At 36.0% G+C, this 25,574-nt stretch overlaps 2 protein-coding genes across 2 annotated transcripts; one reads left to right on the top strand and one right to left on the bottom strand.

The window, feature by feature from the left end:
* Nucleotides 1-726: 726 nt before the first annotated feature.
* LOC144564144 (metal transporter Nramp5-like) lies at nucleotides 727-13,215 on the top strand. Its single transcript, XM_078313684.1, has 13 exons — nucleotides 727-879; nucleotides 1,859-1,937; nucleotides 2,066-2,106; nucleotides 2,231-2,309; nucleotides 2,438-2,542; nucleotides 2,631-2,740; nucleotides 3,485-3,666; nucleotides 4,045-4,114; nucleotides 4,583-4,756; nucleotides 11,669-11,773; nucleotides 11,888-12,019; nucleotides 12,118-12,213; nucleotides 12,801-13,215. Exons 1-13 carry the CDS (start codon nucleotides 748-750, stop codon nucleotides 13,125-13,127), a joined length of 1,632 nt encoding a protein of 543 aa, XP_078169810.1. The 5' UTR covers nucleotides 727-747; the 3' UTR covers nucleotides 13,128-13,215.
* A 7,291-nt stretch (nucleotides 13,216-20,506) lies between these two features.
* LOC144564662 (MATE efflux family protein) lies at nucleotides 20,507-24,112 on the bottom strand. Its single transcript, XM_078314266.1, has 4 exons — nucleotides 23,751-24,112; nucleotides 22,843-23,168; nucleotides 22,036-22,461; nucleotides 20,507-21,471 (listed from the first exon to the last, which is right to left on the bottom strand). Exons 1-4 carry the CDS (start codon nucleotides 23,995-23,997, stop codon nucleotides 20,938-20,940), a joined length of 1,533 nt encoding a protein of 510 aa, XP_078170392.1. The 5' UTR covers nucleotides 23,998-24,112; the 3' UTR covers nucleotides 20,507-20,937.
* Nucleotides 24,113-25,574: the final 1,462 nt, after the last annotated feature.

Genomic DNA, 25,574 nt, shown 5'->3' with positions numbered 1-25,574 from the left:
GTTAATTAGTTGTTTGCGCTAGCTATGAATTGCACAATTTAATTATATTAAATGGATTTGTCAAATTAAAGCATTTATTTTGGTTACTAGTTAGAAAATTATCCATCTGAAATTTCATTCAATATTTTTTTTATAAACTTGTCATATATATCTTGTTGGAAATAATAGTGATGTACCATCTTCCTTTAATAGATTCCTACGTACGTACCAAAATTCTTTTATGTTAATTGAATATAATTGAGCTTAACTCCAAAACCAAATTTCTTAAACTCACCAATTTTTCCAAATTCAATTTAAATGATTTTAAATGACGAATCCAAACCGTTGAAACCAACCTATTTTGCAAGTGATGTGTTTACATATCAAATTTATAAATTTTTGAATTAGTTTACTATAAAGTCAAGCGTAAAAAAAAAAAAAGATTTATAAGATAATTTTAGTCCGTTCATTTTTAACCTCTTGACTTTACAATAAATTAAATTATAAATTTGATATGTAAACACGTCACTAGTAAGATAGATCGGTTTCAACTATTTGAATTTGTTGTTTGAAATCAATCTTTTATTGCAAGAATTAAAGCGGTACGTAACACCGATTCTTTTAGGCTTGTCAGAATGCGGGAACTGCACCTAAAGAATTATATATATGTTCCACAGAAGATCAAATGGATGACAAGCTATATATATATATAATAGCTAGATTAGCTGAAGTCAATACCAAAAACTTAGTACAAGCTACACCCAAAGAATGGAGATTACTAGAGAGGAAAGAGAGACTGGAAAAGTTAGCAGCAAAAGAGTTGCTTCCATAGATGAATTAAATGATGCACCAGTTCCTATAGATGATGAGAACAAGTGTAAATTAGATGAACAACTCCAGGTCTCATTTTTATCTCTTTTTTCTTTAGGTTTTTTTTTCTTTGTTTATTAACACGCACTAACTTAATGGAACTGTTCAGACACAATATAATGCAGTCCGGATTCAAGTACTGTTTTTGTTTTGCAAAAGATGTGGCACAGTAGGATATAATCCAATTTAAATATACAATATATATATAGGCATGGTTTCAAAACTCGGCCGACTCAACTCGGTATCGGCCGTGTCCGGTCCGAGTTTCACCCGAGTCTTGAACCCATGCGATTTTTTAAGCAAAACTCGGTTGAACAGTGTTTGACTCGGCCAAGTCATCTGATTTGCAGGCAGAGTCAACCCAAGCTTGTCCGAGTTAACAATTTTTTTAATTATTTTTAAATGCTTACTCAATAAAATGAGAATAATATCCAATAGATAATGAGTGAAACCAAACACCACTAGCGAATTACTGTACATTCCAAATTCTGGTGGTTGATAAGTACATTGCAACAAAAAAAATGACTGAAAGGAAAGAAACTGATGGAGCTTTTTGCCAATAGATAACTCATTGTATCTATTTGTAACCATGAACTGACTGCATAAATCATTAACTGACTGGACAAACAAACAAAAATATTACATAATTGATAACAAAGATAATATGTTTAAATACACGTAACTATGTTTAAAAAGTGTATCTTATCTATAATGTTTGTATTACATTATGTAATTAGTAGATATTTTGAGTGTAATATTTTGTCTTAATATAATTTTTTTATCAATTTTTTTCTACTTTTTGGCTACAAAACAAGTTTCTGCCAAAAAATCCGAGTTAGTGATTTGATTATTCCGATTCTTGCCGATTCATCCGATTTCAATTTCACAATCAAAATTCCGATTCCGATTCCGATTCCGAGTTTGAGAACCATGTATATAGCAATTAGCAAGGGTTATATGACTTATATCGAACATGAATTAAATTTAACACATGATATAAATTGAGCAGGCACCGAGATGGAAGAGATTCTTAGCACATATCGGGCCTGGTTTCCTCGTCTCGATGGCATATATTGACCCTGGCAATTGTAAGTTTTATTTTCTCTTCGCACAGTTGTTTGTGCTTTCTCGGATCAATTACAGAATTGAGACACGTTTTTGTTATTTAAAAGGAATTTTAGTGTATATTGAATCTTGATTTTAAATACTGTAACAGTCGAAACTGATCTCCAAGCGGGAGCTAATCACAAGTACGAGGTGAAATTAATTATTTTCATTACATGATTTTTTTTCCTTCAATGATGCATGCGAGTCATAAAAACGAACTAACTAAAGTGTACTTATGCTATTATATTCTTTCCTTTTTTTTGAAAAATTTCAGCTCCTGTGGGTTATTTTGATCGGTTTATTTTTTGCACTGATCATCCAATCATTAGCTGCAAATCTCGGCGTAGTAACAGGTACTGAGACTACATATATACAATTTAATTCCCTTGACAGCAGAAAAGTCGGTTTTGTTTGTGTATCAGTGTATATTTATTTATATATGATTTACATGTATTGGTTCGGTTCGGTATAATTATTTTAGGGAGACATCTAGCCGAGATATGCAAGAGCGAATATCCGACATTCATCAGATACTGTCTATGGCTTCTTGCTGAGTTGGCAGTTGTTGCAGCAGATATACCAGAAGGTTTGTTGCTTCACCATATATCACTTTCACTATCTTCTTCAATTCACAGGCTTAAAATAAATGAAATAATTTGTGATGGCGCATGCAGTGATAGGGACAGCTTTTGCACTGAACATATTATTTCATATACCCATTTGGGTTGGCGTTCTCATCACCGGTTCAAGTACTCTGCTACTTTTGGGTTTGCAAAGATATGGGGTAAGTTCTCTTATAAATATAAACAGAGCATTTTTCGATTCATGCAGCGCACGGACCAGATGCAAAGCTGTTTTGATTCTAGAGTTCGTGCACTGCATGAAGTTAAAACTACTCTGTTAAAATCTTTACCCCCTTTGTCTCGCTGTCTCAACTATTACTCTCTTTTCTCCATTCGGCCCAGAATGGATGGTTCGGCCCAGCCCAATTTGGAGGCTTATTATTATTTTTTGTTGATACGAGAGCGGAACAGATTGTATTCTCGTATAATAATGGTGTAAAGGCTCAAAATACATTTTTGTCACTCAAAATTATTTTCGTTCAAAAAAAGTTTGAATTATTTGAAACCCCAGTGTGGTTGATAACCATTGCAAACCTTTTCGTTCTGGGGTTTCGTCTGATATCCTTTCTTTAATTGTTGTACTTGAGATTATATAGTGCACACAAGGTGTTTGATGAAATGTCCAAGTAGATTAGTCACTGTTCCATTAATTTTATAACATTATAAAATGTGAACCCAAAAAGTTACTAGTGTAGTGAATCATATCCCCAATGGTATGATCCAATGAAGAGAATAATACTATTTTGTATCATTTACTGCATTGTCATCCACCGACAAAATTTACTACCAAGAAAGAAATACAGGGTAACTGATTTGTGTCTTGAAAATCTTAATTGTGATTTTGAATTTTACATAAACACTGGAAAACTAACAAAACCACCCTAAACCTTTGTTAATTTTATTAGGTGCGAAAGCTGGAGTTCATAATATCGATGCTTATTCTCGTCATGGCGGCATGTTTCTTTGGAGAGATGGGTTACATTAAACCCCCTGCCGGTGAGGTCATCAAGGGATTGTTTGTGCCCAAGCTCAATGGCGATGGTGCGACAGCTGATGCAATTGCCCTTCTCGGTTCTCTCGTCATGCCGTAAGATTTAACACGTAGTTTTTTTTAGTAAGAATAAGAATAGGAGTCATGCTCCTATTTGATTAACCGCAATTGGTAACATTGTTGTAGGGTCTAGAGATTAAACCCCATGGATATATATGGGCGAGTAAAAAGGAAAAAAAATGAAAACAAAAAACAGAACAGCAAACAGTTTCTGGTAAAGCAAATCAGAAACCAGAAAAAACAAAAAAATTAAATGAAAAAACTTAGAGCCTTTCTTTTTAGGATATATATCTCCTACTTAAAATGAAAAAACTTAAAGCAAATCACCAAATGTAGTTTTCATTGCAAGAATGAATTATGTTAAAAAGGTTAAACATAAATAAAACAAAACAAAAAAATATGATGTTTGTGCAGACACAATTTGTTCCTGCATTCAGCTCTGGTGTTATCAAGGAAGACCCCGGCATCTGTCAAAGGACTTAATGTAAGCTTAGAATTATAGTGGAACTGATTCGAGCAACTTTTAACAATAAAAAAAAAAAGTTCGACTACAGTGCTTTCGGAAGTAAAACCCATGTTTTACTTCCCATCCATATTTTGCGAGTTTAAGGTCCAAACAGTCGACCCGAACCGTTCAACATGATCTCCATATTAAAATATGCTTGGAGACCAAAGTTTACATTTTTTTGGACATTTTTACTATTTTTTTGAGGTACAAAATCACTGTTTTTCATGGTTAAGAATTTTCTGAATAACTTTGATTTCCTACCTATTTAAAATATAGTAAAAAAATTCAAAAAAATGCAAGATTTGGTATCCAAGTACATTTTAATATGGAGATTATGTTGATCGGTTCAGATCAACTATTTGGACTTTGAAAATGGATATCAAAGCAAGAAGTAAAACATTCCAGAGCTGCTTTATTATTGAAATTTGTACTGTTTTATCTCAGGATACTTGTAGGTTCTTTCTTATTGAGAGTGGCTTTGCGTTGTTTATTGCACTGCTAATTAATATCGCGGTGGTATCAGTCTCTGGTACAGTATGTAAGGCTAGAGATCTTTCTGCGGACAATGCGGAGAAATGTAGCAACCTCACCGTCGACTCTGCTTCTTTCTTGCTTAAGGTAATAGATCTCTTTGTTTAATTCTTATCACTGATCATTATTTATTTTTTATTTATTAAATTGTTTACCAAAGATGGGTGAGGCTATGGTACTATGAATAGTGTGGTTTGGTCCGTACTATGGATCAATATCTCAGTTTTGAAAGTTAAACAATCTATCCGAACCGTTCAACATGAAATGTGTCTAGTGGTAGAATAGTACCCTGCCACGGTACAGACCCGGGTTCGATTCCCGGCTGGTGCACCACAAAAAGAAATAGTTCAAAAATGAAATATGTTGATTTCTTAGTTCTCTTGGGCCTTTATAAGCATCACAAATTACATCTGTAACACTATTCTTTCTTATAAAGGCTTTCTTATCAAAAGGACCCTATAACTTCTATTAATGCGATAAACATACATTAAATCTCAACACTCTCTCTCAAGATGGGCAAAAGATATCTATCAAGCTCATCTTGTCACAAAACCTATCTAGATCTATTGAGCTAAGTTCTTTGGTGAGACAGTCAGCTACTTGATCTCCAGTAGCTACATGACTCAGCTCCAATAGTCCACTTTCTAGTTTTTCCTTTATGAAGAACCTATCGATCTCCACATGCTTGGTTCTGTCATGCTGTACAGGATTGTTTGCAATACTGATTGCTGACTTGCTATCGCACCACAATTTCATTTGAGCTCCATGATTCACCTTGAGCTCTTCTAACAACCTCTTCAACCACACCATCTCAGCAACTCCCAATGCCATAGCCATATACTCGGCTTCTGCTGTCGATCTCAAAACAACTGGCTACTTCTTGCTCTTCCAAAAGACCAAGTTGCCCCCTACGAACATGCAGTAGCCAGATGTGGACCTCCTGTCATCTTGGCAACTGGCCCAGTCAGAGTCACAATAGCCCTCAATGTTCATGTGTCAATTCTGCCTGAAAACCAAGCTCTTCCCCGTTGCACTCTTCAGGTACCTCAGGATGTGATACACTGCGTCCATATGGTCCTTCCTAGGGTCATGCATGTAGCGGCTCACCACGCTCACTGCAAATGAGATATCGGGACGAGTATGTGTCAAATAGATCAATCTACCTACCAGTCTCTGGTACCTCTCACGATCAACCTGTTCTCCTGCCTCTGCGCTCATCTTGGCCTTCACATCAATTAGAGAAACTGCAGGTCTACACCCCAACATGTCTGTCTCAGTGAGCAGGTCTAGCACATACTTCCTTTAGGACAGAACAATTCCTTCGGGGGCACGGGCCACCTCAATGCCGAGAAAGTATCTAAGTCGCCCCAAGTCCTTTACCTCAAACTCCTTGCCCAATCTCACCTTCAGCTGAGCGATCTCACTCTCATCATCCCCGGTGATAATCATATCATCCACATATACAACAAGCATAGTGGTGTGAGCTCCTCGTTGCCTAAAAAACACTGTATGGTCTGCATTGGTCTGCCGATACCCTATGCCTACCATAGCCTTCCTGAACCTGTCAAACCAAGCTCGAGGGGATTGCTTCAGCACATAAAAAGACTTCTTGAGTCTGCACACCTTACCCACTGTCCCTTTCGTGCCAAAACCTGGTGGTATCTCCATGTACACCTCCTCCAACAAGTCACCATGAAGAAAAGTATTCTTCACGTCGAGTTGGTGTAACTTCCACCCCCCATTTGTGGCTAAGGAAACTAGCATTCGTACTGTGCTCATCTTCGCCACGGGTGCAAAGGTCTCATCATAGTCTATACCATAGGTCTGACTGTACCCCTTTGCCACCAATCGGGCCTTGTACCTCTCGACCTTCCTTTCTAGGCTTTGCTTCACTGTGAAGACCCATTTGCATCCAACTGCCTTCTTGCTAGGTGGTAGTGACACGAGCTCTCAAGTTTTGTTCTTGGCGAGTGCCTCAAGTTCCTCTTGCATGGCTGCTTCCCACTTTGGATCCTCCTTAACACCCTGCCAACACTTAGGAATAGAGACAATGTCCAAAGATGCAATGAATGCTCCATGTACAGGTGATATGTGTGAGTAAGAGACAAATTTGGCAATGTCATGTGGGAAACCATATCGGTCAAGAGGAATGCCTGCATTCTCGCGAGGAGTCCTCCTTACCGATAGGGGAGTGGGAGGAGTAGAGAGAGGAATCATATTACCTGTGTATTCTGAGTCTGCGGTGGATGGGGAAGGTGTCTCAGGAGTCGAGGTAGGCAGAGACAAGGGACTTGGCACAAGCGGCACTGTAGGTATTATTTCCTCATTCTCCTTTCGTCTCCTCATGTACACTCTCAGCTCCCCCTGAGCCTCAGGTCCACCACCCTCGAGATCAGTCTCCCCCTGATTCGGCACAATGGCCAGCTCTATAATCAGCACAATAGGCGACTCCACCACAACTGGACAAGGCATAGCCCCTACACTCACCATCTGCTGCATCTCATCACTACTACTACTCTCCCCCTCTCGCCTCGTACCTCCAGTATCGAGCGAGTCCTCAAAGGGTGAGGTAACCTCAGAAGTGTAGTATGACTCAAGCTCTCGAAACGTGACATCCAAATTCACAAACAACCTCTTCTCAATGGGGCTCCAACACATATACCCCTTTTGGGTGACTAAGTATCCCACAAAGACACATTTGACCGCCCTTGGGTCCAGTTTTCCCACATTGAGTTTTATGTCCTGCACAAAACAGATACATTCAAAGGTCCTCAAAGGAAGGATATACCCATTCTTACCTTGCCACACCTCAAACGGAGACTTCCACCCCAATACTCGTGAGGGCATCCTATTGATCAGTTGGGCAGCGGTCTTGACTGCTTGGCCCCACAAGTACTTCGGTACATTCATGGCAAACATCATACTCCTAGCTACTTCCAGGAGATGCCTATTCTTTCATTCTGCTACCCCATTCTGCTCAGGTGTGTATGGACAAGTGGTCTGATGCTTTATTCCCTGGGATGACAGATACTCCCCAAAGGCCCTGTTGGTGTACTCTGTCCCATTATCAGACCTCAATACCTTTACAACTGCCCCATATTGAGTCTGAACCCCTTTGTGAAAATCCCTAAAGCACGAAATGACCTCACTCTTGTGTTTCATCAAATAAAGCCAAGTCATACGAGAACAACAATCAATGAAAGTCACAAAATATCGAAAACCACTAATAGTAGGTGTAGGACAAGGTCCCCATACATTATAATGTATCAAATCAAAAGTACTAGAACTCCTAAACCCAGAACTAACATAAGAGCTCCTAGTGTGCTTGCCCAACTCACAAGCATCACAAACAAGTTTATCTTTATTAGAATTTTCAAATAAAATGGGATACAAACAACTCAAAAGACCAAAAGAAGGGTGGCCCAAACGCCTGTGGTGGAGTAGCAACAAATCTTCCACACTACTCCCAACTCCTCCAGGGCTCTCCACAATGGACGAAAGGGCTGAGTCCATCCCATCTCGATCCATGTACCACAGTCCACTATGCCATGTACCAGTCCCGAGCCTCCTGCCCGTCCTCTTCTCCTGGAAGATCACCTTAGGAATATCAAAAGTAACAACACAATTTAGTTGGAGGATAATTGCACTTATAGATAAGAGATTTACGGGAAAAGAAGGAGCATGCAAAACATTAGACAAAGTCAGAGAGTTGGTATATTTTACTGCACCCTTACCAATCACAGGCCGGGCTGTACCATCAGCTGTCTAGATGCTTTCTGGAGCTGCTAGGCGAGTATAGGAAGAAAACTCCCCAGCAGCACCCGTCACATGCCTAGACGCACCAGAATCAACTATCCACTCGACTGATCTAGTGGTAGGAATAGAAGCAAGAGCGAGTGAATCATAAGTACTTGTGCTGACTGAGCAAACAGAGCAAAGTTACCATTTGATGAAGATGGGGTGGATGCATTATCTCCCACACTCACTACCTTCTGCTTCCTCATCATCTGAGAGAACCCATCCAAGAGTGCCTGATCCTCCTCGGTGAGATCCCCACCAGCTTCTTCTTCCTCCTCTGCAACCATCAGATGTGCCCGGTTGCCTCCTCTTCCACCTCTCCGACCTCCACGGCCGCGACCACGACTCCCAAACTGCCCCCTCCCACCTGTGTCTCTCTCCTTGGGTGGCTTATGACAAGCTTGCTTCAGGTGACCTACCTCACCACAGTTGTAGCACTGTCGAGTCTCACCTCTGTACCCTGTGTTACCTGAGTTGGAGACTGCTAGAGCTGACTTCACCTGTGGAAGTCCTCCTGCGCCAGCCTGCAGTCCAATTCGGCTCTCCTCCTGTATCATAGCCGAGATCGCCTCATCCAGTGAGGGAATCTTCGACTGAGCTAGTAGCACCGCACACCTTGGCTCAAATGCCGGGTTCAACCCCCTCATAAAGTGCATAGTCCTCCTCTGAACTCTATCATCTCCTTTTTTGCACTCGGGGTCCTTGCAGCACGCGGGTGGTGAGAAATAATTATAGTCTGCCCACAGTCGCTCCAGTTCTGCGGCATACTCCTGGATCGATCTCTCTCTCTGTGCCACTGCCTCTATCTCCCGCGCGATCTGGAACACCCTCAAGTTGTTGTCGGCTCCTGCATAGATCCTCTGCAGCTTCCCCCAGACATCACTCACGGCCTCTATGCCATCTACCGTGATAGCGATAGATGCGACCATCGAGTTCAGAAGCCAGGTATGCAGCAGGCTATGAGCAGTCTTCCACTCATTGTGCTCAACCAAGTCCTTCGCTGGCTCCCCCTTCTCACCTGTCAGATACCCCTCCAGGTTCCTTCCTGATAGAGCCCTCTTAACCCGACGCGACCAACTCAAATAGGTGGCTGATCCATCAAGTTTCAGCTCCACATTCTGAAGATCTAGCTTGACCTGCACCTGAGCAGGTGCTGAGATAGCAAGCTTAGTCGAGGCACTAGCTCCCTGTATAAGCCCGACCAAGACCTTTAGAACCTCAGGATCGATTTTCCCCAGACACTCCAATCCCGTACCTCCCATACCATCTCCATCTCCTGACATCCTCAAACCTCTTCCTTTTTTTCTCGTAAAGACCCGATCTTGCACCCTCAAGACGAATCTAGATCATCTCCCCCTTTCTTCTTCTCTTTCTTGACCCGATCTTGATCTACCTCATCAAGATTCGAGCTTAAACCCGATCAAACCCGATCCAAACTCGCTTCTTGGGTATCATGGGGTGTAGGCCCCCCACGCCGGCCAAATCAAGCAAAGAACAACCTTTCGTACCTTTGGTTCGGCCTAGAAGAAGGAGAACCGGCCAAAGAAGAGGAGAAGAGCAAGTTCAGATCTGACCTAGGCAAAAAACTGAGCCAAATGTGGTGGCTCTGCTGTGCTCGGCCAAGAGGACGAGGTGGCGGAGCTACTGTGCTCGGATCAGACCTAAGCGGAGCAGAGAGAGGGCGGAACTAGCTCACAGAAGAGATCGGAGCTGATCTGGCTCGGATCTGCGACAGCCACGGCGAGGCCAGACGGAGCCCGGCGGAGCTCCTCTCTGGTTGGGCTTCGTGGTTACTGTAGCTACAGTGAATTCGGGGAAAAATGGAAAAAAAAACGGCAGCTGCTAAACCTAGCTCTGATAGGGGTGTACAACGGGTGGGTCGATGATATCTTATTAAAATTTGAATCCAACCCGATTACACCGGGTTAAAAAATTTCTTTACTTGACCCACCCATTACCCAACCCAACCCATCTATTTTTTTATATACTGGTTATTACGGGTTATGCGGGTTAGACGGGTTAAACGGGTTAAAATTTTGATCGAAATCTATTATATACTAAGTAACCAAGTAGACTTTATTTTTAAATTAAGACCTGGTAAATATACCAATTAGAACAATTCACCTTTGTAATTACTTGCACTATACCAGTACACCAACCAATAGCAATATGGGTATGAGATTCTGTTTCTTATACAGAACCTTGTTAAAAAAATTATGCCTAATGGAAATTGTGACCTTAATTCATCTCCTCAAACACCTAACTAGCATTGAAATGCAATAGTTTCAGTCTTAGAAAACTTAGATAAAATTTTACCTAATGGAAAAATCATAACAGCCCCAAAAAGCCAGTATCCCGCTGCATCAATCATTGCAATTCGAGTTTACCACACCTACTACTAATACGAAGAAATTAGGCAATAAGATAGGAGGAAAGGGTACGGGCCATAGATTTGAGGCCAGGTCCGGGTATAAACAGGTTATTAAGAGCAAATTCATGACCCGACCAAGAGTAACGGGTTTGTCAAAATCCAACCCGTACCCGACCCAGTAGCATCTCAACCCGGTAAAATACGGGTCGATCGGACGGGTCAGACAGGTCGGGTGGGTCGATAGTATTTTTGTACACCCTTGAGCTCTGATACCAAAAAGAAATAGTTCAAAAATGAAATGTGTTGATTTCTTGGTTCTCTTGGGCCTTTATAAGCATCACAAATTACATCTGTAACCCTATTCTTTCTTATAAAGGCTTTCTTACCAAAAGGACCCTATAACTTCCATTAATGCGATAAACATACATTAAATCTCAACAATCTCCATATGAAAATGTACTTGTAGATCAAATTTTACATTTTTTACAATTTGTTTAGTATTTTTTTTAGATTGGTAGAAAGTAATTTTTTACCTATCTATAAAAATAGTAAAAATAATCTACCTATCTAAATAAGTAGTGTCTTTCTACTTATCTAAAAAAATAGTAAAAAAATCTACAAAATGTAAAACTTGATCTTCAAGTTTATTTTCATACGGAGATCATGTTGAACGGTTCAGATAGACTATCCGCGCTAGCTATGCATAGTACCGTAACCTCACTCACCAAAGATAATATAATTGCATTTAGATTTAATAAACATTTTTTGTAATGCTTGTATCATATGTAGGTCTAAGTTGAATTATAATCATTTTTTTATGTTGATTTCAGAATGTTCTCGGTAAATCAGGCTCAACTGTCTATGCAATTGCATTGCTAGCATCTGGCCAGAGCTCAACCATTACTGGTACATATGCAGGCCAGTATGTCATGCAGGTAACAAAATTTATCTACTCAACACAACTCGATCATTTTTTTTTTTTTACATATAATTGCTTTTACATTTTGAGAAAATTGGTGAAATTACTGATGATAGATGATTTAAAACAGGGATTTTTGAACATAAAGATGAAAAAGTGGCAACAAAATCTCATGACACGTTGCATTGCCATTGCTCCGAGTCTGGTAGTGTCAATTATCGGTGGAACTGCTGGTGCTGGTCGCCTTATTATCATAGCATCGGTAATTAATAAAATTTTATTTTAAGAAATGAGAATATACTCAGATTTGATTATGTGATTTTAGAATTTGATTTATTTTCATAATTTGTTGAATTGTAGATGATATTATCATTTGATTTGCCATTTGCTCTCATACCTCTTCTCAAGTTCAGCAGTAGCAGCACCAAAATGGGGCCCCACAGAAACTCCATATGGGTTAGTCTCAATAATATTTTATCTAACTTTCCTCCAGCTATGGTAACTACTAATTCAAATATATAAAGATCTGTGAATTTATTGAGTGAGGCTATGGTAATATGCATATGACACAACATCACACAGCGGTTGGTGCTTTGAACTCATATTTCTGATTTTAAATCCACACAGTCGCTCTGAACCGTCCAACATGATCTTCATATAAAAATGTACTCACAGATCACATTTTACATTTTTTAGAATTTTGTTACTAGTTTTTTTAGATGGGTAGAAAATCACTTGATTTGAAAATTCTGGACCATCCAAAAGCAGTGTTTTTCTATCTATCTAAAAGAATAGTAAACAAATTTAAAAAAAAAAAAAAATTGGTCAGAAAGTACATTTTCATATGAAGATCATGTTGGACAGTTCAAAGCGACTATTTGAACTTTGAAAATCAATATATTGATCCATAGTACGGAACAATTCACGCTATGCATAGTACTATAGCACCAAAGAATAAGCTCTATATCCTCGTTTCTTTTCTTTCATTCTACACATTTCATATGTAAAAATATTTATACTGATAATGTAATAATGTAAACCAGATAATAATAATTTCATGGCTACTGGGATTGATGATAGTCAGCATAAACATATACTTCCTTAGCACCAGCTTCACCGACTGGTTGCTTAAAAGCAGTTTGCCGAAAGCCGGACGCGTCATAATAGGCATCGTAGTATTCCCTCTCATGGCGATTTACATCATTGCCGTCGGTTACTTGACGCTTCGGAAAGACACCATCACATTTGCACCGGCTTCTTACAAGGCGCCGGTCGAAATGGAGAAAGGGGTGCACATATGCTCTGGAGATGGAGAGAATGAGGTTGTGCCATATAGAGAGGATCTTGCAGATATCCCATTTCCAGAATAATTTGTACATGAAATGGAATGAGGCTATGATACTAAGCATAACATAGCACACTTTGGTTCGTACTTTGAATCAATATTACTGGTTATAAAATTCAAATAATCAATCTGAACATGATCATCGTATGAAAATGTATGTGTAGGTCAAATTTTACATTTTTGCAATATTTTTACTATTATTTCAGATAGGTAGAAAATCACTTGATCTAAAGATTTAAAGATTTTTTACTATTCAAAAGTAGTGATTTTCTACCTATCTAAAATAATAGTAAAATAATTTTTAGAAATGTGAAAATTTAGTATGCAAGTGCATTTTCATATTGAAATCATATTGAACGGTTTAAATCGACTATTTGGTCTTTGAAAATAAAGATATTGGTCTGAATTACACACCAATATTGATCCGAAATATGAGGTTTTATGTTAAAAGAAAATGTAATATTTTGGAAGAAGTAGCTCCAGATATTCATAAAAAAAATGTAGTATATTGCATTTTGTAGTGCTGAAAATCTCTGTGAATTATACTTATTTGCTAATGTACAATCAAGTGTACTAAAGTCAAATAGTTTTCAGATCTATGTAATTGTATACACCGCTTTGACATCCAACTTAAAATTGGGCTAATTTTTTTTTATGAAACTTTAATAATTTAAAATATAAAACTTAAATGTTAAAATGAAACCATTAATATGATATATATTGACAGTATCTAATTAACAGTTTAATCTTTTATTTTATTTTTAAATTTTTGCATTATGAACTGGTGACCTTTTGTGCTAAAAGGTTGGCCACACCAAATTCCTCCTATTTCTCAATTCATTAATTAGTTTATTTATCTGCATGCAAAAAGGATCTTAACAAATAATTTGCTTAGTAAGCTAAGCTTATTGCATGAGATGCTTATGCTTTTCTTTATATATTAAAAACACTTTTAAGTTACCTAACTATATCTATATGACCACATACACCTAAACCTAACAACTTGGCAATACATAAATTGAACAATGAACCATTTAAAATAATTACTTTAAAGAAAACACTTCTCATTCTAAGCGCACCAATGACATATAAGTTACCAACTCAATTAATTAATTTGCATTATCTTGAGCAGGATGAGGTTAAAGTCCAATTTAAAACTAAATGGGGTTTTGCATTGGTTCAAAATGGTTTCCTTATCATCTCTCTTACATCTTTTAATTTTGTGACTAAGGATGCATAACTTTTTATGCTATGATTTGTGAGAAACATTAATATATATGTTGCAATATGATTTACAAGATTATAACTTTTTTATTAGTAAAGATTTTATTTTTAAGATAAATATTTGTGCATAGTCACCTAACTAGCTAGAGATATTGATGAGCAAAATTTCCAACTTGAAAATTCACAAGGGATCATTCAGTCGGATTTCAAATATTCAACCTTCCCCACAGTATTGTATTTATCATTAAATTAAATGTTATTTCTTTAAATTACTAATGATTTTTTTTTGTTCATAAATTACTATGAAATTTGCTAGTTCCAAACTCAATTAAATAAGAGGAGGGTTCAAATGCCTCCATTTTTTGTGCCTCCACCATGCTTTCATTTTTTTAAAACTTTAATAATTCAAAATTTAAAACTTAAAAGTCAAAATAAAACCATTGGATATGATCTACATCATTTTATCTATGCACGTGTAAAAAATTATGACATTTTAATTTTATTTTGGTTGTCATCAAGAGCTTGTAAAAAACGTACTAATTTGGATGATTTCTAGACGTTGATTTTGAACTCATTGATTCACATAAAAACAAAATTGAAATGTGATAATTTTTTATGAGCACATAGAGAAAATAAGATAGATCATATCTAACGATTTTATTTTGACTTTTAAGTTCTAAATTTTGAGTTATTAAAGTTTTAAAAAATAGAGGCATGATGAAGGCACAAAAAATGGAGGCATTTGAACCCTCCTCATTAAATAATTACTTGTGAATATTATTTAAAGTAGAGAAGGCTTCAAATGCCTTTATTTTTTGTGTCTCCACCATGCATGCCTTCATTTTTATAGCGTTAATATATAACTCAAAATTTAAAACATAAACATCAAACTAAAATCATTAGATGTGACCTATATGATTTTCACTACGTACTTATAAAAAATTATCACATTTCGTTTTGTTTTCATGTGAACCAATAAGTTGAAAAATGAACGTTTAGGAATTATATCCACATCATTACATTTTTACAAGCTCTTGATGAAAAATACAACAAAGTTGAAATATCATAATTTTTACACGTGCATAGATCATATCTAACGGTTTTATTTTGACATTTAAGTTTTGAATTTTGAGTTATCAAAGTTTTTAAAAATGGAGATACAAAAAATAAAGGCATATGGACCATCCTCTTGAAAAGTGATCCCATGTTTATTTAAATATATTATTATATTTTACAACTATAAAAAAAATCACGTCTCTGTTTTTCTTTCACTTCAAAAAAATAAAAAACTTCCAAAAGAAGGCACTATCAAACAAATCAGTGATCTAGATTTAGAATTAATATTTAACCTACTATGTTATAGATGACAAAAGATAATGACATTTCTTCTATTTATTTATTTATTTACAGTCATCATCCAAACATGCATGCATTACGAGTATATTAGTTATATTTAGAAAAAAAAAAAAAAAAACTAGCAAACTACTTGTTCCTTGTTTTGTAGGGGAAATGAGAGACAAATTTCCCTTGAAATCTTCCATTGTTGTTTTGTTGTCTAGACAAAAACAAAAGTAATTGTAAGTATTTGTCTTAGTTGTGTTCTTATCAATTCTCTGTGGCTAATGCTAAGTGGTCATTTTGAATGCATGCTATTGTTCTGTTTTATAACAACTATTTTTTTTTGTGGGATTTTTATCACTTTGCATAAAGTCTTATTCAAAGTCGGATCTAAAACCGTCTTATTTGCGTTAAATTTTTTTACATATGATTTAGATTTATATAATTGTCTAATTTAATTTACACAAAACTCGACGCAAATCAGACAGTTTTGGTCCTTTTTTTTAAATAAAATTTGTCCAAAATCCAATTCCTTTTATTTAACACTAATTTTTTTATGACGTCACATTAAGCAACCAATGCATATTTATGCATCGCAAATATAAACAATAGAACTATATTTTTTTTTTCTTCTTAAACATAGTGTCAAATCAAAATATGGCAAATATGAAAATTTGTCATATAAATATATCATTAGGTTGTTGTGATCCTTAGGATGGAATGAAAAGAATCAAGATGAAAAAGATGATCAAATAATTAGTTAACTTCCTCTGCATTTCATTTTTCATTTTTCAATTTTGGAAAATTACCCTTAGATTTAATTAACTGAAAATTTAACAGTTTAACATGGCTGAGATGATCCAATTAAGGGGACAAGAAACATTGCAGTTAACCTAACATAATTCTTAAATAAGTGCATAATAATGGAAATTGAGATAATGAAAGAACCATTGGAAGCTAAATGTAGCGGATACAGTTTGAAATCAATTAGCTAAAAAAGAAAGCTAAGGTGGTGGCTTCAAAATTGATGAGCATCAGAACTGTCCGATGTGCTTTAAAATTTGTGCTCATGAATCTTAAAGCAGAGAGGTATGCACGAATCTTAAAATGGATCGGACAGTTCCGATACTCATCGGACCTACACTTCTCCAAAATAAAATATGTATAGTCAGAATAGTGATATTGGGGAGGCTAAATAATTTATTGTAGTAAAATTTAAATTTATAAAAGAAACTAAAAAGTATTAATGTTTATAAAAAATTATAAAATTTTAATTTATGGAGGGACCTACCATCCGTCCTTGTTGTGTGCCTTTAATAAATTTGTGAAGCCAAACAAATCCATAAATTTCCTTTCCACTATCCTCTCATCTGATCCGAATCTCTAAAGTAACTTAATTTTGATTTTGGATCCGGACTGGCCGATCTGATTTTGAGCCAATTCAGCTTAGGTGGAAATCCACATGACCCTTTAACATCTGTACAAATTCTAATCGAACGGTTCGGATTTAAACTCAAATTTTGAGTTATCTTAGAGGATGTGAATTCCCTCTCACCCACTCTCCATCTAGTGGTGCAAATAGATCCGATATTATCTGTCCATATCTAGATATGTATCTGAAAATTAGATATTATTATCTAATAGTCGAATATTTGTGTGGATACATATATTAATATGATTTTCAATTTTAATAATCTATATCTGAATAGTAGATATATACTATATAATTTAATATATATATTATGAAAATACTTATGTATATATCTACAGATATTCAATATATATATGTATGTATCCATCTAACATCTGATTTGTATCTGTATCCGAAAAAATAATAACAGATATCGTTTTACCGTTATCCGGTCCGTATCCGATCCATCTGCACCCCCTATGATCTCCATCTCTTTTGGATCACACTCTTAATTTCTCATGCATAAGCAAATTAACATTCATTATTGCCTTAATTATACTGAGGTGCATTGTTGAAGTAAGAAAGGGTAAAGAATTTAACAGTGCCGTTTTGGCTTCATGCACCGCATGGAATGTAGAATCAAAACAGCGCACAGCGCTGCATGAAGTCAAAGCTGCTCTGTTAGAATCTTTACCCGTCGTATATGTCTATATGATATATCTTTGCTAAAGGGCTTTAATTAGAAGTTCACAATTCCCACTTGCAATAGCTTTTTTTTTTTTTAATGAAGATAAGAGTTGCAATCCGTACTACAAGTATTTAGTGTAATCAGATATTAAATCCAAACTGTTTATGTTGTTATTTTTAACAACGCAATAATTTTCTTAGCTTTGAACAAGATCAGTATTCCATAAAAGAAGCACATCTAGGGCCTGTTCGGCCGACAAATGGGAATGGGCGCGGGTACGGGATTTGAACTAAAAAACACTGTTTCCGTGAGAAAAAAAAAATTCAGTTGAACTGAATTTTTTTTTTCCCACGTGAATAGTGATCTGGCCGAACAGGCCCCTAGTCAACATGCCACTAGAATTTGGATGCATATTACAAGTATCCTTGTATTAATTATAGTGCTGCATATTTTTTTTAAATTGACATGGTGTCCATAACCAAAAAAATTTTAGTGCAATATTGTATATTGGAGTGCCTTAATTCTTATTCCTAATTATGAAAAGAAAAGGAGTATTTATTTCAGTTTACTTTATTAATAAACATAAATAAATAGTTTGCATTAAATATAGATCTAAAAATATTTTAAATCAATCTGATGAGATACTTTATATCAATCTTTTTAAAGATATCAAATGTTAAGAAATACAAGTAAAGCTATAAAGCAATATTCATGTAATAATACAGCTACTTATTAATTATCATGCATAAAGCTTAATTTCTTTTATTAATTTATATAAGAGGAGGGATCCGATTACATCCTTTTTTTGTGACACCGAATTGTACTCCTATGTTTACAAAGTCCAAACAGTTGATCCAAACCGTTCAACTTGTTGAATATGTTAAAATGTGCTTGCAGATCAAATTTTACATTTTTCTGAATTTTTTTACTATTTATTAAGATGGGTACAAAAATTCAACGGTCTGAATATAGCGATTTTGTTAAATACTTAAAAAATAGTAAAAAATTCTAAAAAATGTAAAATTTGATCTGCAGGCACATTTTAACATATCCAACAAGTTGAACGGTTTGGATCAACTATTTAAACTTTATAAACTTTAAAAATAGAGAGTGTAATTCGGTGTCACCAAAAAATAGTATAATCGGATCCCTCGTCTTTGTATAATGCAAAACGGACACCGTTCAATCTTATGAAATATTCTCCCAGAAAGTTGAACATAAATGAAAACCCCAAATTGACACAAACTAATAAAGGTTCTTTTACAAAGTATGCACTTGGCATCCAGAATCTAGTACCGATATGTTGTGCTTATCTACGCGGGGATCCATGTAGAAGCACACTCATACATTTTTATATGTAGCGCACTAACCTTCATAGTTTATATAAAATTAATTATAAATAGATCCAACAGCTAAATCTACAGATTTTTTTATTTGTAGAAATATATTAGATATTTAGATAAATGGAAAAAAAATTAGATCCCATGGAAATAATTGAATTGATTCGATTATGTATTAGTGCAAGTTCTCAAGTTTAGTCACACAAAAATGTGAAATATTTAGTAATTGGAATTTGAGGAGAGATTTAATTACATCATTTTATGGTGACACATCTTGACACTGTATGTTTATAAGTTATTTTTGTGATTTCAAAATTCAAACAATCGATTTGAACCGTTCAACATGATCTCCATATTAAAATGTGCTTGGAAACCAAATTTTACATGTTTTTTTTAAATTGTTTACTATTTATTTAGAATTTTTTTAAATCATGATTTTTCAATAATCCGGAATTGTCTGAAAACAACAATTTAGTACTATCTTAATAAATACTAAAAGAAGTTCCAAAAAATGTCAAATTTGATCTCCAAGCACATTTTAATATGGAGATCATGTTGAACGGTTCGAATCAACTATTTGAACTTTGAAATTGCAAAAATAACTTATAAACATATAGTATCAAGATGTGTGGTAATTGAATCTCTACTCCTGTAATTTTGTTTCAATATATTTAGCATGAGGAGGGTTCAAATGCCTTCATTTTTTAAAACTTTAATAACTCAAAATTTAAATCTTAAAATTCAAAATAAAACTGTAGGATATGAACTACATCATTTTATCTATGTGTGTAAAAAATTATGGTATTTCAATTTTGTTTTGGTTGTCATCTTGAGCTTGTAAAAATGTATACTAATATGGATAATTTGTAGACGTTGATTTTTTAACTTATTGATTCACATAAAAGCAAAATCAAAATGTGTTAATTTTTTGTGGGCACATAGAGAAAATAACATAGATCACATCTAACGGTTTTATTTTGAATTTTAAGTTTTAAACTTTGAATTATTTAAATTTTTAAAAATAAAGACATGATAAAGACAAAAAATAAAGAGATTTGAACCCTCTCATTTATCATTACAAAAGGAAAAGTTACGGTCTACAAACATATTTCACTAAGATAAAAAGAAAATAAATCTACCTCAATGAGTAAAGGAACTGAAGTAATATTTTGGGTCCTTTAAATTTCAAAAAAAAAATGTGAACAAACTAAGAGACCTACAATAATGCATAAAGGAATCGAATCATTAGTTTTACTTCTTTAAAAATATATACCGAATCAATAATTATGTTCTTTCCGTGAGATCAAAAAAGAAATTATCTTTCTCTTTCTCAACAAAATATTTTACGTACTTCTAAAAATAAAAAATTCTGGTAGATTTCTCAGAAAGAGGGGTGCAAAAGGTAAGGTTTGCTTATATCCACTAATATGTGAATAAAACTTTATAAAAGCTCTAGGCAACTACAACTATGTCTTCTTCACATATATTATCTTACACTTCACCAAAGCAGAGTTTATAAGAAAAGGTTACAAAAATTAACCACCAACAAAAAATCTCTTTTATCAAATTTTTGTGTAGTCTCTTTCAAACCACCACCACCTCTATGAGTCACCGGCCTAGTAGAAGAGTTGCACAGGAAAAGGTACCAAAGATGACCAAAATACCCCCATTCAATTCCCTTTCGAAAATATAAACTCCACTAAACCAAAAGTTGAGGCCCCTGTTCAGTTGTAACGGTTCAAAACCGAACCCAATGAGCCACAAAAACCGTTACATATTACCTATTATACCCCTCCTTGACCCTTTGTAAAGCCCGTTATAACTAAGGTTTTTGTTACACTTCCATATTAGTGTCCCCAATAAGCCCCTTCATCTCGTCATTTACTACCGCAATCTCAACATTTGTCAGTTTTCTAGCCCTTGATGCCTCCAACTCCCAATCCGTTTGTACTAAAACCGCAATTAGTATAAGAACCACACACGCAACTTGGGCCGAGAAAAGCCCGTACCACAGCCCGGAGAAACCCACATTGGCCCCAAAAGCCAGGCTAACGGCTACAGGTAAACCAACTAAATAAAAAGAGAACAAATTGATCCTCGCACCGACAGCTGGCCGAGCTGTTCCACGTAAGACTCCGCAACCAGTTGATTGAGGGCAATTTCCCAATTCGCATAAACCCATTAGAGGCATCACTGCTGACGCCAACCTGACGATGGATGCATCGTTCGTGAAAAGCCGGACCCACTGTTCACGGAATACAAGGGTCCAGATGACATGGATGACACCGATCATGAGTGCACATCCAAGGGCGACCATAGCTGCCATGCGGGCCCGGCTCGGCTTCCCTGCCCCGAGCTCATTTCCAACCTACAATTTCATTTGAATATATCATAAGACAGTAACTCAGCAAGTTAATTTTTTGGATGGTTATTAGTGTGTAGCATATACTGGTCCATGGATATAAAGTTTCTTTTTGAAAAATTAATATTGAAAAAGGTACAAATATCTGTCACTGGCAAGTGGGGACCACTAATTCCAGCTTTCTTTTAGATATTGTCAGGTTTGCATTGAAGAATGCAGGTAAAGACAAACGCTGACCATTTGGTAGCATTGAATATTAGAAACCAGTAGTCCAGTAACAATGCACACACTGGAAACATGACAGTTCAAAAGCAAACTAAATTTTCATGGACCACCATAGGAATTCCCCCCTTGTTATAAAAAAAACACATCCTGCTCTCATCAAAGTAAAAATACTCAGAACCAATAATGTACTCTTTAATATCACTACCAAAAGCTTATGAGACATGAAATAGCAAAACATAATATGGTACAACAACGTACAATTAATGAAGTTCAAGGACCACCTCAATGAGTTGTTCTATAGTTATTGAAAGTTCTTGAATATTTATAGTAATTAATTGAACTTACTCTGGTAGAGACGCATGCAGCTAATGCCATAGGCACGGTGTACATTAAACTAGTGGTTTGTATGAGCACTGCTGCGGCCCCCACAGCAGTGGTGGGGTCAGGGAGGTATCCAGCTAATACCGTCATGATCTCATACCACCACCATTCCAAACATACACTGAGACAACTTGGCACGGCCAGTTTGACAAGTGGAGCGACCCCACTAGCCACTGTTGCAGGGGAAGCCCATCCACACCACGTCAGCTTACACGTACCAGTCCACCACAAGTAGATTAGTAAAAACATTAGCATGTTAAAGTTTGTCAGAGCTGATGCAATTGCAACACCTGGTACGCCAAGACTTAGCACGAATACTAGGAAGAAGTTGAGTGGTACGTGGAGTACCACTGCCGCTGCCGAGCACGCCGCCATGGGTTTAGTAACACCCTAAAAGGAAATTTTCCAATGAGTAAAGAGATTTTAATGCAATATAGATAAACTGTAGGGGGTGAGATGCAATAACTGAAAGTCAATTTTCAGAAGTATTTACTATGAGCAAAGTACAATAATTAGGGTAGTATATTTTTGTTGATTCATAAGAGCATGAATCCTCGAAAGATGGTAATTTAATATTAAACCATGGTCCCTCTTCATTTTAATTTTTCTAATCCAAAGATAGCAATTCAAGCACACAGAGCATAGTCCTGAGCAACATATATAGACCTCATTTAATCCTTCTCATATTTTTAGGATAGTACTAGTAGTACCCAATATTATATTTTCAGCCAATCATTTAACAAGATCATAGTAGTAACAAATTCAATGTACCTGGGACCGCAAATAAACCCGGAGGGGTTGAAGCGCTATGTATGTTAATAAATCAGGTAGCGAGTATAAACAAAAAGATGCAGCAGTGGCAGTGATTTCTAGGTCTTGGCCGAGGCCCACCATGATGGGGCCCAGATTCAGCCAGAGAACGGAAATCGGCACAGCAGCAAGGAAGAGTAAAAGAAATGCTCTTTGGAGGGAGAGAGAAAGCATTTCGTAGTTGCCCGAGCCGTAAGCTTGAGAGCAGAGAGGCTCAAGACCTGACGCGAGCCCGAAAAGAACTGAATAGCCAGTTATGTTGGTAAATCCTATTGAGAGGGCCCCACCTGTCAGTCGAAGAAGGTAATTTGGTTACCACTAACACAGAAAGCTAACTATAGATATTCTTTAACCACTTACTGTCAACGTTAATTATTACTAATTGTACCAAGTAAAATATTGTGTTTAGTACTTTAGTCAATGGAGATACTAAAAAAAGGAAGTCTTAATATATTTGAACATGATGCAGCGCACTGACAATAAAATCATAACAGCACTGCATACGATCTCTGCGCTGCCTGAAGACAAAATTGCTCTGTTAACATCTTTACTCCCCCAAGTAAGAAGCATCAAAACAGGATTTTTCTTTACTAGGTAATATACTGTTTCTAAAATAAACAAGTTAGTTATACTGCTCATTGGGTAAATATTTTAACAGAGCATTTTTGGCTTCTTGCAGCACACGGACTATAGAATAATAAAGAGCTACATATGGATTGTGCGCTGCGTGAAGACAAAACTACTCAGTTAAAATCCTTACCCAAAATTTCAAGTTCGCTTCCTATACAACCATAACCAGCTGTTCAATCAGAGTTTCGTCTCTTACCAAACAACAGCTTTTCTTTTATTTTTTTGAGAGTGGGACCCACCTGCCAGAGCGAGCGGTCCAAGGCGACCTAAGAAGACAACCGAAACCATGGCACGAAGAAACACAACACAGTTCATGAGCGTAATCGGTGCAGCCATGGACCATAACTCGCCGAGCTCCGTTAGCACTACTGGGTCGACGACCATTTTACTGGACTTGTTGGTAAAATTGTAAAAACCAGGGTCTAATTCTTCGTCATCTCCTCCCTCTTTTACCATAGTTTTGTTGGTCTTTGTTGAAATGGCCATTGTTGTTGAAAGAGATCGAGAGAGAGGGTTTAGGGAGAGAGAGAGAAGCTTTCTTTCCTTTTTGTATCAGATGCTATGCTATGCCTTGTAAACGGTGGAGAGGTGAGAGCACAGTAAAAAGCAAAAAGTCTAGGGGTCATATAGGGTCATTTTTGCACTTGCCACCTTATATTCTAAGGATCATGATAACAATCTCCGCAGGTCTATCTCCGCAAAAAATCCCGCACTAACTTCCAAAAAAGTCATGGGGGGACCGCTCAATCATTAATACTTCGTAGAAAATGTTAGTATTTAACTTGAAGCATAAAAGTATTTATCCTGAATTTGCAAAGTATTAATCTCTATGCAATGATCTCTATTTTGACTGAATAAATCAATTCATTAATTGTCCCCGCACAAAATTTCTTTTTTTTTTGAATTGTCCCCGTACAATTGGGGACCATTAAATAAACAATCCCCTCATAAATACTTGTCAGTTATCCCCGCACAAAATTTCATTTTTTTTGGATTGTCCCCGCACAACTGGGGACCATTAAATAAACAATTCCCTCACCCAATGATAAATACTTCTCACACATAATAATAAATACTTTATGTTACATAGATAAATACTTCTCAGACATAATTGTAATTTTCAGTAAAAACATCAATGATAAATACTCTAAGACATAATGATAAATACTCTATGTTACATGGATAAATACTCTATGTTACAAAGATAAATATTTTATGTTACATAGATAAATATTTCTCAAACATAATTGCACTTATAGTAAAACATCAGTGATAAATACTCTTAAACATAATGATAAATACTCTCATGTATAAGGATAAATACTTTATGTTGCATAGATAAATATTTCTCAAACATAATTGCAACTTACAGTAAACATCAATGATAAATACTCTCAGATATAATGATAAATACTTTATGTTATATGGATAAATATTTTATGTTACATGGATAAATACTTCTCAGAAATAACAAATAAACATTTATTAACGGTGATTGTTATTAGATAACAGTATAATTAATGCGAAAATTGTTTTTAAAGGAATAATTAATGTGGGAATTGTTATTAGAGGAAAGCATAATTAATACGGGGATTGGTATTAAATGACTCTAATTTAATGCGGGGATAAATGAAAATTTTTAGCCAAATAAGTGAGGGGATATGACAGTTAAGGAAGAGAGAGAGTGCGGAGATAAATAGGGGGACAGGGGTGGGAAATTAGTATAATTATTCATATTCTAATGTTATTATATAATATAAAAAGTACAGGGAACAGAAGAAAAGATTTTTTAGTACAGGTAGCTACTCCGATGGTGGGGTCAAGATTTTCAGCAAAGAGAACTTTGCATTGAACTGTATTATATACATTTTTATCAAGAGATTGATGTGTATGAAAATTAAAGCACACTAATATTAAAGTGAAGCGTGCGAATTTTAAAGTGGATTGGACGGTGTTGGAGCCCAATTCGCTTTAAGATCCATGTGTACCAAAATTGAAGCGGATGCGCACATATATTAAAGCGGAGTGTACGGGTCTTAAAGTGAATTGCACGGTGTTCGTCC

This window comes from Carex rostrata, chromosome 13 (assembly GCF_964058835.1).
Source record: "Carex rostrata chromosome 13, lpCarRost1.2, whole genome shotgun sequence".
NCBI classification, from domain to species: Eukaryota; Viridiplantae; Streptophyta; class Magnoliopsida; order Poales; family Cyperaceae; genus Carex; species Carex rostrata.
This window is presented reverse-complemented; position numbering and strand designations above follow the sequence as displayed.

Coding starts and splice junctions, on each gene's coding strand:
- LOC144564662 (XM_078314266.1), bottom strand. CDS start 23,997: ATGGCCATTTCAACAAAGACCAACAAAACTATGGTAAAAGAGGGAGGA. Junction 23,169..23,750: donor TGGACCGCTCGCTCTGGCAG/GTGGGTCCCACT, acceptor TTCGACTGACAG/GTGGGGCCCTCTCAATAGGA. Junction 22,462..22,842: donor GGGTTTATTTGCGGTCCCAG/GTACATTGAATT, acceptor ATTTCCTTTTAG/GGTGTTACTAAACCCATGGC.
- LOC144564144 (XM_078313684.1), top strand. CDS start 748: ATGGAGATTACTAGAGAGGAAAGAGAGACTGGAAAAGTTAGCAGCAAA. Junction 2,543..2,630: donor TGCAGCAGATATACCAGAAG/GTTTGTTGCTTC, acceptor TGGCGCATGCAG/TGATAGGGACAGCTTTTGCA. Junction 11,774..11,887: donor CAGGCCAGTATGTCATGCAG/GTAACAAAATTT, acceptor GATTTAAAACAG/GGATTTTTGAACATAAAGAT.